Source organism: Mchenga conophoros, linkage group LG15, assembly GCF_057382185.1.
Source record: "Mchenga conophoros isolate Kocher_MC1m ecotype Shallow Benthic linkage group LG15, M_conophoros_male_GT1.1, whole genome shotgun sequence".
Classification (NCBI taxonomy): Eukaryota; Metazoa; Chordata; class Actinopteri; order Cichliformes; family Cichlidae; genus Mchenga; species Mchenga conophoros.
In genome coordinates, this window is record NC_140540.1 from 11104065 (window position 1) to 11120546 (window position 16482).

A 16482-nucleotide genomic window follows, 5' to 3' on the forward strand; every position below is an offset into this window, starting at 1 on the left:
AAAAGCAGTTAACAACTAGTTAACTAATAACTAGTTGTGCCACCCTTGGCTGCAAGAGCTGCAATCAAACCTTTGTGGTGACTGGTAATGAGTCTTCTACATTGGCCCAGTCTTCTTTGAAGAATTGTAATTCATTCAGCCTGTTTAAGATCATTCCAAAGCATCTTTCACTGGGGCACTAATTTTTATTTATATTTATTCTATTTGGTTTGTTCGTTTGTGGAGTTGTTTTGGATGACTGTCCTGCTGCAAGCCCTCTTGAACTTCAGAGCATGAACTTACGGCTGAACTTTCTTCTTCAGGATTTTCTGGTAGAGATCATAGTTTCATGAATTCACGTCCAGATCCTGAAGCAGCGAAAACCATCACACTACCACCACCATGTCTGACTGTTTGTAAGACGTTCTTACAAACAGTAAGTGTGTTTTTGGTAAATGTGAGACGAGTCTTTTTGTTCTTTTTGGTTAGCAGAGCTTTTCTCCTTGGAACTCTCCCGTGGATGCCATTTTTGCCCAGTCTGTTTCTCATTGTTAAATATTTAACTCTGGCCCTCATTGTTGCTCACTGGCATCCCAAAGCCTTATAAATGGCTTTGCAACCCTTTCCAGACTGATAGATATCAATGACTTTAGATTGTGACATGATATCATCATTTAAAAATGTACCTTTTATATTTATCATGTTTTTTTGGTCTAATATTAAAACTAGTTTGAAGATCTTAAACAACCTATAAATAAATGCATTTAAAAAATCTCACACTGCGACGGATTACAGTGCTGTCATAACCGTACACTGATATTGCTTTTTACAGCTGTCCAGCTCATCTATAAGGTCAGATCACATATAAGTAAAGTGTACAATATTAAAAGAGTACGATTTAAAAACTTCTGACTTGCTGACTGTTGTAATGCTTCTCACGATAACAATAAAAGAACAAAAACAAAATGCAGATCATATTTTGGTGGTTTTAGTCCCTCATGTGAATGTTGCTGATGAAAAAGGACAGGCTAAACAGATGTCGATACAAATAAGACACAGGAATGCTGCTTTAATCATTACATTCTCAGAACTATAGGAAGGCCTTAAGACTTTTTAAATCAGACTTCCCCACCCTGCCACAAAAATCCTGCAATGGCTGTGTGACTGGGTGAAAAATGTCACCTCTGACACTAACAATATGTTTCCTGAAGAGATCACGCCTTCTGTACCTGTGAAATTATAAAAAAAAATCTCCTACATGTTCTCTCAGAACATGATAAATCCTAGTCTGCTACTTTCAGGAAGAATGAATGGATAAGTTATCTAAATAAATAAAAAAATAAATAAAGGTGTCACTAAAAAAAAAACCCTAGCACATTACAAATAGTACATAAACAGTAAACAATATGCATTGAATTTGGCACAAAGCATTTATTATATGGATTTAAAAGACATACGCACAAATGGCAAAAAAAAAAAAGCATTTAAACAGATCAATTATTTAAAAAATCCAAATTTCAGAGCATAACTGTGTACAGTCATATTTCAAAGGACATTTGTGAGCATGTTGGCCATTTCTGGAAGCGCAGTTATTAGGAGGTAGGTGTACGACCAGCATGAGTATCGATAAAAGGAAAGAAAAAAATCTCCAGGCTCGGCCTTTGACTTAATGACAATACAAAGGGCACAAATATCAAATATTTTCATGCATTTAACTGCACAAATACTGTGTACCATGCATACAAACACTTACTGAAATGACTGAAAAGCAGACTTGTCCGGCACTGCTTGATAAAGTATCTATTTGACATGTTGCGCAAAATACAGCAAGTACATGGTGGTTTGTTAGGAGCACGATGCTGCTTTCATTTGATGTTTCCTGTCAGACTTAGAAAGTCGAAGCATCCGCAACCAAAACTGCAACACTTGTAATTTGTACTATTACTATTATGTTTCTGCGACTTGCTAAAAAAGTCACATGCAGAGCAATGTTTTTTTAAGTGCTAAAAGGCAAAACAAATCCCACATTTCCTTACTTTTGTTACCTTACTAACTCAGGGTTGATGTCACTCCCAGCTCGGACATCTGAGGCAAATGGAAGGCAGCATAAGGTAAACATTCAGATGAAGAATAGTGTTACAAGTGTACAGAGGTCAAATATATAAAGGCATAACCAGAATTCATTTTCTTTGTCTGCTGGGCCTTTTCATGTGTTCACAACCGTGTCCCTGTACCAAGATGGCTTTGAGTTTGATGCTCTTTGCAGAATCATGGGTCCCATTTTTAGTGTGGTTTTATGACTTGTCTGTGTTGTAGAAAAACCCGTAGTAGAAGAAAGCACTGATAGCCAGCAGAGCGACTGACAGCAACATGTTCCTCCGGTTTTCACCTCGTAACATCTCCAGCTCCTTGTCTGGAAAAGCAAAAGAAAAACTGTATAAAATATGCAGCAGCCATCACTTTCTATTTATTTTTAGTCCTCTGGCACGAGCAAAACCAGCAAATGATCTGCTGTCGCAGCCTGGGGCCAGTTTACAACATACTGAAACTATTTTTGTTTTTTTATATGGGAAAGCTGGCTCAGTCAAAAGAAGACAGAAGACAAATATTTTGTATACTACACTCAAAAAGCACGACATTCTTCAGTTTCCTTAAATGTGTCATCAATAAAATTTTACTTTCACCTGCTTTCTTTTTAAAATGCACCTTTCAGGATGACTAAATATGACATGTTGATTAGTTTGCTAATCAGTTTGTCAATTAACCCTTAGTGAAAACGGGACTATGTGGTCCTCGAGCGCTCAATAAATATTACAAATACACAGGAAAAGTAAGAACACACAGTGAATACACATGAACAAGAATTTTAATATTAAGGCTCACCTAGCTTCTGCACCCTCTCATTCATGATGGTCATTTCATCCTCCAGATCTTGTCTGATTTTTTTTTTTAAAAGAAAGAAAAAAAGGCAATATTAAGGAGAAACATCACTGTTGGGTGAAGTTTTTACATTCTTTCTTTCTTTTTTTTTAATCTCTAAGTGGCACAAGATGCCTTTTCATGAGTTCTTGCTCACTAAAGAGCCACGCAGACCTGCAACTACCACAAAACAGCCACAAACAGGAAAGCCAAAGACATGCAAGAGCAAATCCAACACAAATCCTTCACACCTCATGCAACAGAACAACACATTCATTTGTTCCCTTATGTTCATCGTTTATTTCAATCCCTTTTTAAAATCTATATTCTCAACTCATACACTTTATTTAGACTTCAGATTAGTGTTCAACTCATTAAAATATTGTTTTTTGTATTAATAGCTACTTTTGGTTATTTCCTTATTCAGAAGGGGTTTCAAAAGCAGGAAGCTTGGCTGATTTTGACAGACACGCTTCCTGAATTCCTCAAATGTGATGGATGGGCAATTCATTTTCCCAAAGAGCCGCATGAGAAACTGGGACTGTTGTGGAGGGCTGCACCAACTGAGTTCAGCTTATTGGTGTAGCCCTCCACGAGGGGCACCAAAAGTTGATATCACTGAAAACAGGTATAATAAATAATAACGTGCTTTAAGCAGGAATAAATAACAAGTATATATTTTATCAAGGACACTCTTGCAGGGAGTTTCCTCCACAACAGTCCCAGTCCCAAGGCCAAAGTTGCCTTGAAATGCCAGTGGGAGGTATACACACTAACGTGGAGTCTTCATCATCTCCTTCAGCCTCACCTCTGCTTTTCAGAGAGCTTCTCCTTCCTGCTCTTGAACTCCGCCCTCTCTAAGTTGTCCTGGCAACGCACCCGCTGCTCCTCCAGACGATCAATCTGTAGGATTTTACAGGTGTGACACACGGAGAGGTCAACGTTCAAAACACAGAGGCAGGGAGCGACCTAAACGAATGAATTTTAAGAATGTACACGGGGAAAGCTACAGCACCTATCAGACGTCAGCTAAACAGAGAGATAGATGGGAAATGTGAGACAAACGCTAAAACACTGTACCTCGGAGGCGACGCTGATTTTCTCTCGCCTTTTCTCTTTTAGCCTTGCCATGTTGTGACCAAACCGGAGAACCACAGTGCAGTGAGTCTCCTGCCTGACAGGGGAAAGAAAAACCTGTGACTATGCGGAACTATTTTTCTTCTTCGTAATGTTTACGTCTTCCTTTTGACGAACCGCTCTTCGCGCACTTTGCTGCCCTCTGTCGGTGGAAAGTGACAAACACTTGGCCGCATAAACACAAATAACTCCCAACACCTGAAAGTGAAGAAAGCCAAGTCATTAAAAAAAATGCTGTCATGCTCAAATCACAATTAAACGGTTATTGTTCTCATGCCAGTATGAAGGCAACATACTGTAGTCTGCACCTGCCAAACACAGACAGGTAAAACAGAACTGAGAGAGTTGCTGCTGAGCGTTGCTAATCTGATTATGTGACCTGAGAGGACAACACATGATCAGCTGAGAAAGAAAAGGGACGAGGCCAGGCAAGCTGCTCTATACTTGCTTCCTTCCTTCTACAAAATGCCTCTCTTTATAAACCGAGACCAAATATTTGCTCATCAGGTACACCTGCTGGAGCACAAATTAAGGGTGAGTCATTGTTAGACATTAGGGAATGGTTTATTAGATTATTATTGGTTTATTATTGGTTTATTAGATTTTTTTTTACAAGTTACTGAACATGAGTTGTGCAAACTGCATCCCAAATCCTTCAGGACACATTTCTTCGTATTTCAGAGTAAAGAGGAGAGAATACTTGAACTGGAGACCGAGAATGCCCTTCTTCATTTAAGACTTGCAGAGGTGAGAATACTTTTGACATCTAACACACATATAGGCTTATCTTTAGCCAAAAAGTAGATTTTGATCATTTTATTCTAGTATTTTCCTGTCTGCACCTTATTTATCATGGTTTTTTATGGACCTCAGGCACAGCTTTTGTGTGCATAACTTCTTTCTTTCTTTCTTTTCTAAATTATTTTTAGTGCCAATAGGCGTTGGAGTGTGCTTGTGCACTTACTTTAAATGCATGAGGTTTATTACACCTTAGTACTCACGCTATGTGCGGGAACATTTGAATCGGTCTCTATTTGAGTGCTTTAAATGGATGGTTAACTGAATGTGTATCTAAATGGCACATTGGGACAAAATGGATCATAATTTCTATCAAGCTGTTTCATTAGTTAGGCATGTAGCTCAAATGCACCAGAATTATGTGCAAATGACTGTTACCCCCTTCACTGTACTTTACAGATCACTTCATCCTCATTTGTTTGTTTCCCTTCCACTCTCTAAGACTTAGATCCATAATTTATTGGGCAAAGGCACATTTTATTTTGTACACCACAGTACAAAGGCAAACAATCAAGAAGTGATTGAAGTGCAAACTTTCAGCTTAAATTAAGTGTTTTTACAAGAATTTGGCAGTAACTTTTTAGGACTTACAGCTATTTTTATACACAATCCACCACCTTCAGAGGCTATGAATTGGACAACCGAACATAATTTTAAATATAAGGATTCTTTTTGTTACATGGATGATGATGTTTTGCTTCTATTTGACTTCAGTTTTTTCTTCAATAAATAAAAACCACATTCTCTCAGGTTGACATCAGGTGAATGACTTGGCCACTAAAGCATATCATATTTCTTTGCCTTAAGGAAATCTTGGATTGCTTTTCCTTTGGATCATTATCCATTTGCTGGATAATGAGTGCTGTTCGATCAGTTTTGCAGCATTTGTCTGAATGTGAGCAGAGAGTATAGGTCTGTACACTTCATCCTGCTGCTTCTATCGGCAGTCACATTAGCAGCCCAATGTCATCACACAACTGCCAACGTGTGTGACAGATCACGCAGCGTCCTTGAGATCTTGAGCTGATTTTCTCCTTCTCCATACTTTTATGTAATCTTGGTTTCATCCGTCCAAAGAAGTTTTTCAAAACTGTGCAGACTCATTTTGATGTTTTCTGGCAAAGCCTAATCTGGCCTTGTTGTTCTAGTGTAACCAGTGGTGTGCAGCTTGTTGTTAACCCTCTGTATTTCCATTCATTGATCGCAGACCTTAAAAGTGATGTGGTAAGTTTTTCAATTCAATTCAATTCAATTCAATTTTATTTATATAGCGCCAAATCACAACAAAAGTCGCCTCAAGGCGCTTCATAGATACAGAGAAAAACCCAACAATCATATGACTTCCTATGAGCAAGCACTTTGGCGACAGTGGGAAGGAAAAACTCCCTTTTAATAGGAAGAAACCTCCAGCAGAACCAGGCTCAGGGAGGGGCAGCCATCTGCTGCGACCGGTTGAATTGAATTGAATTGTTGATGTTGAACTACGTTTTAACTTCATATAAAAGAGAAATTTTGATGACTCACTTTTGCACGTTTGATTTTCAGTGTTCGGGTAGACAGCGCCGGGACCATGATGAGGGAACCAAGGCTGTGAACGATCATCAGCTTCAGAGTAGTACACGGAAGATAACCCAATCAGCCCTCATCAAGCTTCTCTCAGGGGTTCAGGTAAAAATATATTGAGATGTGTGTATATGTGGTAGATAGTAACTTGGGTTCAGTTCACTTTACTTCAATTCAGTTCAATTGTTTATTTATATAGTAGCAAATTAGAAAAAAAAAAACCCAACAATCAGGCAACTCCCTGTGAGCAAACACTTTAGGATAGTGGGAAGTGGGAAGCCACGACAGGTTGGGAGTGAGAGGGGAGAGAAGAGAAAATAAATAAGAGAGCATAAAGAGACAAAACACAGACTAAGAGAGGAAGAAGACAAAGGCATGCTGCAGTGTTGTATTAACATGTGTTGACTGAAAAGACAGTGGTGCAGTCAGCACCAGTCTGAGCTTATAGCAGCATAACTAAAGGAGGCCTTTAGAGTCACCTGATGCAACCTTAACTATAAAATTTACCTTAAATCTTAAAATTAGACAGTGTCTGTCTTCTGAATCTAAATTGGAAGCTGTTTCCACAGAGGAGGAACGTGACGATGAAGGCTCTGCCTCCCGTTCTACTTTTAGAAATTCAACAATAGGATAACTTGGTGGGGCCTGATTGTTCAAGATTATGTCAGTCATGATGATCATGGATTATAAATTCAGTTCTGGATTTGTAAAGGAACCAATGAGGAGAACCCAGAATAGGAAAAATCTGGTCTCCTTTTCTTGTCCCTGTCATTAGTCTAGCTGCAGTGTTTTGGTTTAACTGATCTGTTTAGGTCGGGTTTAGATATAACTGAGTATCATCTTCATAGCAATGAAAATATATGCAGTGTTTTCTAATATTATTGTAGAAGAGAAGCATGTATAATGTATATAGTACTGGTCCCAGCAGAGCGCCCTGTGGAACTCCATGACTAACTTCTGCATGTGAAGAAAATTCCACATTTACATGAACAAATTGGAGTCTATCAGACAGATATGATTCAAACCCCAGCAGCCCAGTTCCTTTAATGCCAATAGTTTGTTCTAATCTCTGTATTAAATTATTGTTATCGAACGCTGCCCTGATCTCTAACAGGACAAACATAGACATGAGTCCACTGTCAAAGGCTGTTTCTGTGCTACAATGTACTCTAACTCCTCAAAGAAACTATCCCTCTGCAAACTATAAGTTAGCTGTTTGAAACTAGGCTTTCAAGAAATGTTTACATTTCAGTGCTGGAGATTGGTGTATAATTAGCTACCGGTAAGTCAGTTGGGTCAAGTAAAGGCTAAAGTAAAAGCTATATGTATATCCTCCTGAGAACCAGCCTATTCATTTATATCCTGTGTAATTTGTTTTTTGTCTATATCTTTTTACTTATTTGAGCTACCATACTAAGTCCTGATGTACTAAATAGAGGACATCCTGGGCTTTCCATTGATATTTCATGTGTTTGGGTGGCCTCTTTTAGCTCCAAAGAGGCAGGAAATCACAAAAAAGTTGAAGGGGAAGGTCCTTTTTTCCTCGGTTCTTAGGAGAATATGTATAGTTAGGAAGGCTTTGTGTAAACACTCCCTTCATTTGTCCACTCTGTGTGTTTGTGGCAGGCTGTGAAGCATGACCTGAGTGAGTTGTTTGCAGTGTATGTGAGTTTTGCCACCGAGTTGGAGGAGCAGAGCAAGCAGCTCCTGGAGAAAGTAGAGCAAGCCAACTCATCTCTGAACGGTCACAGTGAGGATGGATTTCAGAGTAAGTATCTGAATGGAACCTCAGGTTAATATTAAAGTAGCATCTGTAGGCAGTGACGGTGATACTTTTGGTGTTTTGAAACCTTTTTTGTTTAAAATGTGAAAACTGCAATGCATCCCGAAACAGTGAAGCAGCAGTTAGAGGAGGCACATCTTAAAGCATGTGGACTCTGACTTTAGGATTTCATTTGATTGACTAAAATTTCACATAAAATTATTTTTAGGCTGACAATAACAGTATTCAGAAGTTTAAGATGTTAAAAGGTTCTGCTGCAGATGTCACCAGCTGATCACAAAGACAGAAGGATATTAGATAATGTTCAGGTAAACCTGCCAAAAAATACGATGCTGTAAGTTGATTAAAACTAGGTGCACTTTGATATATGAATACCTTAATATCCATGCCTTTTACTGTATATTAGTGTCAGCTTTCTGAGACGATATCCTTTATATTAAAGTCCAGTCCATTTTCTCAAAGCTTCCCCAATAAAATAAAAGTATTTTCTTATAGTTTCAAATAAGGTTTAAACACAGAGACAAAGTTGTGGCCTTTCACAGTTCATTTTTACAGTCATGATAAAAATCAAATGGCATCCTTTTCAAATTCTAAGGTTTTACATATCAAAATATAATTAAAAAAATAACATGATTTACTGGTCTGAAGCATTTAGGTGGCATCATCCCAGCAAATTCAGCCCAAAGTCAAGCTGTGCAATGATCAGAGAAACTGCAAAAAACCCAAGAGCTACAACTCAAACTCTACAGGCATCAGTTAGTATGTTAGTTGGTGTAAATGTTGGCGTTCATCTGAGGTTGTGTTGTTTACCTGATATGTAGAAGTTTAGAATTAACACAGGGTGCACTTTCTTTTTACCATGACTGGATATGTTGCTAAAAAGAGGACAGCATGATGTTGAATATTTGTGTGATACACTGAACCTTAGTTCTGACTGAAAAATGTGCACACCATGTGCAGATTTGCAGGTTCGTGTTGCAGCCCTGGAGCACTCTCTGGAGGAAGAAAGGGAGAACTGCAGGGCAGAGAGGCGGAAGCGGAAAGAACTTCACAACACACTGGTGGTAAGAAGACAAAAGGAATAAAAAGATGGAATAAAAAGAAAGAGCTGTACTGAATCTTTTAATCACTGATGTTTGTTTCACTTCAGGAGCTCAGAGGGAACATTCGGGTTCACTGCAGGGTGCGTCCAGTTCTTCCTTTTGACCAGATCCAGTCCTCAACTTCCGGATCAGGGTGAGTGAACAGGCAATGCAACATGAATACACAATTAAATGAAGAAAAGTTGTTAAAAATGAGAGAACTTAAGATAACCCAGTGTTTTCTCCATCAGGTCTGCATCATCAGAGGAAGTAATCCAAGCAGTCAGTGATGTCAGTGTTGCCGACTCTTACAAATGATTTTCATTGATTGCTGCATACCTGCCTTTACTTTAATCCCTCTTTTTATTTAGGATACAGTGATGGTGAATTGCATGAAGGCGGGGATGCTGGTGCAAAACAAAATCTTTGAGTTTGAGAGGTAAAACAATATGCTGGCATCACCATACAATGGACGACATTTCTCGAATTATTTTTCAGTTGTTAGTGACTGTGGCAATGCGCACTTCTTTCAGGGTACACGGACCAGAGGATTCCCAGGAGGCTGTGTTTGAAGAAGTCAAGTCACTTCTAACATCTCTGCTGGATGGGTGAGCATGAAACTATGCGGAAAAAAAGAGCTCTATATCAAGTCAAATGTTATTCCGATGGATTAATTCAACTGTCTTCATTTAACACTCTGGTGCGTGAATGAGCGGAGCAAACTGAGCAGCATAATATGACTGCATGGCTTCGACAGTAATTGAATGTCACCTTGCTTCCTGCCTTTCAGCTATAATGTGTGTATCATGGCATATGGGCAGACAGGCAGTGGGAAGACTCACACCATGATGGGATCCCAGTTCCTGGATGAGCTCTCAGGGACACAGCAGGAGGCACAGCAGGGTATTATCCCAAAGGCTGCTGCTGAGCTCTTTCGGTGAGAGAAAAAAGGGTTGGATGTGTTTCTCAAGTCTTTTTTAGTAGTTTGATCCACAAGAAAGCATAATATCTACTTTGTTTTGCTTCTTTCCTTTCTGTTACCATGTGATGCCCAGGCTGATCTCTGAGAAGCCTGCAGAAAGTCACACAGTGGAAGTGTCAGTGATGGAGGTGTACAACAATGAGGTGTTTGACCTGCTGGCCAGGGATGAGCACAGCAATGCAGCTGGCCAGAGACGGGATGTCATCACCTCCTCCTCCGGTGCCAGCCAGGTCCCCTCCCTCACATCTGAGTGAGTAGAGCCAGAGCTAAGATACAGCAGTTTATGTGGGCTTTTGTATGACTGGTCTACATACTAGAAGAGCAATATACTAGAAGGCTTTTCATAAAAATACTAAGACCAGTGTACCAATCATCATCATCACCATTCATAAAAAAGAGGGCATGTATACCGTTGGGCCCACATGGAATTACAAGCTGTCCTCCTCTGGTTTTTCAGACTTTATTTAGTTCTTGATCACACAGACAGGAATTCTGCTCTTGGCCACGTTTCTGGATGTAGTGGGCAGAGAAAAGAAGCTCAGCCCACTCCGAGCTAATCTATGAACGCATGTTTATGAAGCTTTAAAAAGATAAGACGCCAGAAATTCAGCTCCGAATTGAAAAGTGGTGAAAATGAAGCTAAAGGAAAGCAAAAGGGTGACTCCTGATGAGCTCTCAATTGCTTGAAAGGTTTTTACCCTTAGCAACTTCATAAAACTGGAAAGTTTCACTTTTTTCAGCAGCAGAGTTGAAAAAATGAAACAGCTTAATCCTTAAACCTTCACTATTTTCTGTTTATTGGCTAAATTAAATTAAATCTAAAATGAGTAGTGGTTGTAGTAGAACATTTTAACGTCAGCTAACAATCATTATTGCTTCACAGTAGTTTGCCTTTGCCAGCCCAACGAACACATATTTCCACCCATACAGGTCGTGCCTCATCTAAACAGAAGCCCTTAAGATAGAGGTCCCTGTTTGTGAGGTCATTTTTGATGGTCTGGATAGCTTCTTTCCCCATAATAAATAAAACGATCATTTTAAAACTCCATTTTTGTATTTATCCGGGTTATGTTTTTAATATTAAAATTTGTTTGATGATCTGAAGCGTGTAAGTGCGACAAATATGCAACAACAACAAAAATCAGGAAGTGGGGAAATACCTTTTCACAGCACTGTATATAGTGTACATGCTTCAAATATGCATGCTACAGACACATTTTCAGCCCAGCAGCAAAGCAGATCTGTGTAATCACCACCTCTCCATATCCCTGGCACTATTGCTTCGCTTTGTTTACTAAAAAACAGGTTTAAATTGTCTCGTATTCCTCTAGCCATTAAACGTCTAAACACTGGTGACAGCCAGCTTGCTGCAGCAAAGCTAAGTTTGCCATGTGTTTTACCACAGACCAGCTCACTGTTGAGGATCTGTTATATAACTCAAGAATTCATGTGCCAATTATGACAACATCCATCTCTCCATCAATTTTTCTTACTCATTATTGAGGCTGGATTGAAATCACGTGATATTCCCATACACGTACATGGAACAAGCATTTCAACATAAAAGCATACAATATATGCAGACAAAGACATCCTCTAAAGCGCCCTCAGCTGTGCTACAGATGTCTCCTAGTTTGACACAAAGCCCCTGGGACCCTCACAGCTGATTGCCCAAAGCGGACAGGCACACTGGGACAGGAAGGTAATATAGAAACTAAGAAAGTGGAGCTGTCAAAGAATGCAAACAAGTCTAATCTGATTACATATGGCAGTGAAATTTAGTAGAAAGGTTGTTGTTCCTCTAGATATCGAGTGTTTTACAATTAAATGAACAAGCATTGTTGTCGCCTTTTAAAGCTGATTGTGAATTTTTAAGAATGCCTCTGATGTGTATCCAAGAATCCAAGAATCCAAGAATAAAACCAGCAGACTCCACAGAGCAAAGAAGAACTGCAGATTTGACTGATAATATAATAAAGAAATCTAAAAATACTGAAAACAGTTTTAATAATGTAATCTTTTTTTTTTGTATTTTAAGGACTTTCCCTTTATGTTTTTCAGGCCCGTGAGTAATGCCTCTGAGGTGATGCAGATTATTAGCAACGTTCTGAAGCTCAGAGCTCACTGTCCCACCCTTGTCCACGCGGACTCATCACGCTCTCACCTCATTGTGACCCTCACGGTTTCCTCCAAGAGTCCCAATGCAGTGGCCCTGGGTGAGATGCATGTCTGGGAATTCATTGAGGACCTCTTTCAGTGACCTGCCGTTCACACGTTCTTGCATCGTAACCCTTTCGCTCTTCCAATCAGCCCGCAGGCTACAGAGTGCCAAGATGGACATGCGGCGCTCCACCCAGAAGGAGTGGTGGAGTCCACGCTGTCGCCGTGCCAACCTCGCCGCCCACCACCCAGCGGACGAAACCTCTGCAAGCCCCGCTTCCTCTCCCTGCTCGACCCCGTCCCTTTCTCCCTGCCCCTCCCCGAGACACAGCATCACTCAGACTCCATTCAGGACAAAGCTTCAGCTGGTGGACCTGGCTGGCAGCGAGTGTGCTGGTAGGTGCTCCGTGCAGGAGGACATTCTTTGAAAAGGTTGGCATTCTGGGAAGTGGTTTATGGTGCAATAATTTACTGGGAAACCGGAGACTCGAGACATGACAAATCTGCCTAGTGCTTAGTTTTCCATGACTATTTTTTAGTCTGTTTGAGCTAAATATGCAGTTTAGAAGTTTCTTTTTTCCAGTCAGAGCCTGGACTAGGAACTACAAAATAATTAATCAAAAGGTTGGGCTTCAAAGTACAATACAATACAATACAGTTTTATTTATATAGCATATTTAAAACCCGAAGGCACACCAAAGTGCTCCACAGTAATATGGAGAATCAACATAAGTCAATAACAGGGTACAGATCAGGCACTAGCACAGACAGGATAGAGGCACTAACAGACCAGAAGATTTAGATAAATACAAAATCCACTAAGAAGACAAAAACAGCAGTAAAATTAATAATAAAATAATAAATTTAATAAAATGTAATAAAAAATGTAAACGATTTAAAAGTTTAAAGTTTAAAAGATTTAAAAGGGTATTAACTGGTCATGAAAGCCAAGTCAAATAGATATGCTTTCAATCTTGATTTAAAGGATTGGATAAAGTCCAAGGCTCGAATAGAAGCAGGGAGGCTATTCCAAAGGTTGGGTGCAGCTGAAGCAAAGGCACGATCGCCTCTGGTCTTCAGTCTAAACTTAGGTTGGGCCAGGAGTAATTGACTTGATGATCTTAATGCACGACAAGGAGTGTACAGATTGAGGAGGTCAGTGAGGTAACTGGGCGCAATGTTATTCAAGAAAACAAAAGTAAAACAATTCAGTTCAATTTCTTTTTGTTATACTGCCAAATCACAACAACTGTCGCCACAGAGCGCTTTATATTGTAAGGTAAAGCCCTACAGTAATGGAGAGGAAACCCCAACAATCAAAAAATGCCCTTTGAGCAAGCACTTGGCAACAGTGGGAAGGAAAAATTACCTTTAAACAGGAAGAAACCTCCAGCAGAACCAGGCTCGGGGAGGACAGCCATCTGATGTAACCAGCTCTGGCGAGGGGTGGGAGACAGGACCAAAGTTATCCTGTGAAAGACAGCCAGAGATTCTCTTTCTAGTCCCTGTCAGTACTCTCGCTGCATTATTTTGGATCAACTCAAGACTTTTGAGGGCATTTTAAGGGCATCCTGATAATAATGAATTATAATAGTCCATCCTAGAAGTAATAAATGCATGAACTAGTTTTGCAGCATCACTCTGTGGCAGGATGTTTCTAATTTTAGAGAAATTGCCCAAATGCGGGAAAGCAGTCCTGCATATTGCTATAATATGCACAGTAAAGGACACATCCTGGTTATAAGTGATTGCTCACAGTGTTACTGGAGGCCAAGATAATTCCATCCAGAAGTATGTGGTTAGACACCATGTTTCTAAGATTTTTAGGGCTGACTACAATAACCTCAGTTAGAGAGCACATTATCTAACTTTAGGCCGTCTAAATGTGTCCCAGGTATGTCTGGAGTTTCAGGTGCAGCTCTCTGGGAGTCATCATGTATAAACCGTAGTCTCTCGGCTCTGTCCGATGTCCTTGGAGCTCTGGCTGAACACAGACCACACATCCCTTACAGGAACAGCAAACTCACTCATCTGCTGCAGGATGCCATAGGTGAGTCACACACACATTATTTATTCTTTTTATGTCCAGTGACTCACTATTTCCCGTGTCCGGGTCTTCTGGAAAAGATTAACTCAGCTCCACAATAACCAAATCCAGGGTTGAAATTTGTGCCCAAAAATGACAGGAAAAACCCATCTGTCTTCCACCTTATGTACCTCTCATTTCATCCACCAGGTGGTGATGCCAAGCTGCTAGTGATGCTCTGTGTCTCCCCGACGCAGCGCTTCATCACAGAGTCCCTGCAGTCTCTTGGTTTTGGCACGCGGGCACGGCAGGTACAGAAGGAGCCACCCCGAAGAAAAAATAATAGCCTCAAAGTTAAATAAGAAAGCAAAGGAAGATCTTTAACATAGATCCTTTATGAGTCATTACAACAGATAGAAGGGCGAGTGTTATAATAGGGGCACAACATTCACCCTTATATTCTAGCCCAGTGGTTCTTAACCTGGGTTCGATCGAACCCTAGGGGTTCGGTGAGTCGGTCTCAGGGGTTCGGCAGAGCCTCCACCGTGACATGCACCGCTCATTTTGTGCACCAATAAAAAACATATCTATGTCTTGAATTTGAAAAAAATCATATTTTATTTTTCACTAAAGAGGGGTTCAGTGAATGCGCATATGAAACTGGTGGGGTTCGGTACCGCCAACAAGGTTAAGAACCACTGTTCTAGCCTTAACTAGTATAAGAGTATTTTTGATTTTGCAGTTATTGGAAGTTTGGTTACTTTGTGCTGGAAGCAGATCACATTTCACCCTTTCCACAGTACTGTTTTCCTTACTAATAATTATGCAGGCATCTTTTAAGAAACATACATATATGCATTTACTTAGAATTTAATGTCTTAAAGTTTTCTGAAACTACTGATTCTTAGGAATGCTGTGTGCAATGACATTCTTGCACTGCATGTGTAGTTCATGATATACAAACTTAGTACATGTGAGAAGACTTTATTAGCACTTTATTAAATTGATTAAAGCTAAAATAGAAAACATGCCAACAGCAAACAGAACTGCACTATATATGGAAAAACAAAAGCTGTTTTAATCCTAAGGCATTCTGCTGTAAATTCATTTCAACACTACCTACCCCTGCTTTGCCTTCTCTTTTGTTTTGGTTTTCCACCCCAGCATTTATGTTTACACAGTATTTATACACATTTTTGGTTACATATTAAAAATCTTTCTAAATATTTGATGAAGTAGAAAAGTGTATCCGTATTAGAAATAAACAGCTGACATGCCTGTTCTTGTGTAATCAGTCTTAAGAATCCTATAAATAAAAAAAGACAAATCATTTAAAGTTTATGGCTCACGCTTTATATACAAATTACAGTGGGCTGTAGTTCCACTAAGCTCTCACTTCTGTGTAGATAACACGGGGGGATCCATGCACGTGCAGGTAGGGAGCTATAAAGTTATTAGCCCAATGTGACATAATGCATCAGTGTGATCCTAAAATACACACCCTAATGATTATTTGCAAATGCAGTTTCAGGTCGGTTGACTCCAGTTTAATGCTGGGAAGAAAAATCACACAATTCCCTCTGAAGTGAACCAGTTGGACATCTTCCCAGCACGAATAGAATAACACACTGTATCTGGTAATTAAATCTCTTTTTCATCAGCTCCCCTTAGTTCCACACACTCGCACTTATTAATAAGGCTTCCTCCTACCAGCAGGCTGCAAACTGCGAAATGTTGTGATTCTCTAATCCGTGCAGTCCCAAAGCTGGCATGCTATTGAGGCACGCATGTCATGTGCCACCCTGACAGGAAAACTGAAAGGCCCAAAGTGGGTTGTTTTTTTTTTGTTTTATCTTTTGTTTTGTCTTTTGAAAACAGCAGGCTTAGAGGATAAAGAGTGACAGAAGAAAACAAAACTATGACTTGAACAGAAGTGAGAAGATAATAAACAAGGAAACTACAGGAGTGTTTAGGGAGGTGACAGACGAGAGGAAATGTGAAAATGAGCTGAGAGAGAAACGGGAATGAAGGAACGTAAGAGTGTGAAAGCACA

At 39.8% G+C, this 16482-nt stretch overlaps 2 protein-coding genes across 3 annotated transcripts; one reads left to right on the forward strand and one right to left on the reverse strand.

Annotated features, from left to right (window-relative positions):
- Positions 1–1386: 1386 nt before the first annotated feature.
- Positions 1387–4440, reverse strand: LOC146557825 (coiled-coil domain-containing protein 167-like). 2 transcript variants are annotated; one of them, XM_085248054.1, is made up of 6 exons: positions 4332–4440; positions 4153–4233; positions 3979–4072; positions 3707–3801; positions 2863–2915; positions 1387–2392 (listed from the first exon to the last, which is right to left on the reverse strand). In XM_085248054.1, exons 2-6 carry the CDS (start codon positions 4209–4211, stop codon positions 2274–2276), a joined length of 420 nt encoding a protein of 139 aa, XP_085104180.1. In that variant the 5' UTR covers positions 4212–4233; positions 4332–4440; the 3' UTR covers positions 1387–2273. The 2 variants fall into 2 exon arrangements, with proteins under 2 accessions (XP_085104180.1, XP_085104181.1); XM_085248055.1 differs by lacking the exon at positions 4332–4440 and having other exon boundaries at positions 4153–4238.
- On the forward strand, positions 4066–15859 carry kif25 (kinesin family member 25). Its single transcript, XM_085248048.1, has 15 exons — positions 4066–4569; positions 4717–4782; positions 6379–6501; positions 8023–8164; positions 9140–9243; positions 9330–9415; positions 9513–9552; positions 9633–9700; positions 9795–9869; positions 10052–10198; positions 10317–10493; positions 12305–12459; positions 12554–12799; positions 14298–14453; positions 14640–15859. The coding sequence occupies exons 1-15, from the start codon at positions 4501–4503 to the stop codon at positions 14789–14791; spliced, it is 1806 nt and encodes a 601-aa protein (XP_085104174.1). The 5' UTR covers positions 4066–4500; the 3' UTR covers positions 14792–15859.
- The last annotated feature ends 623 nt before the right edge of the window (positions 15860–16482 follow it).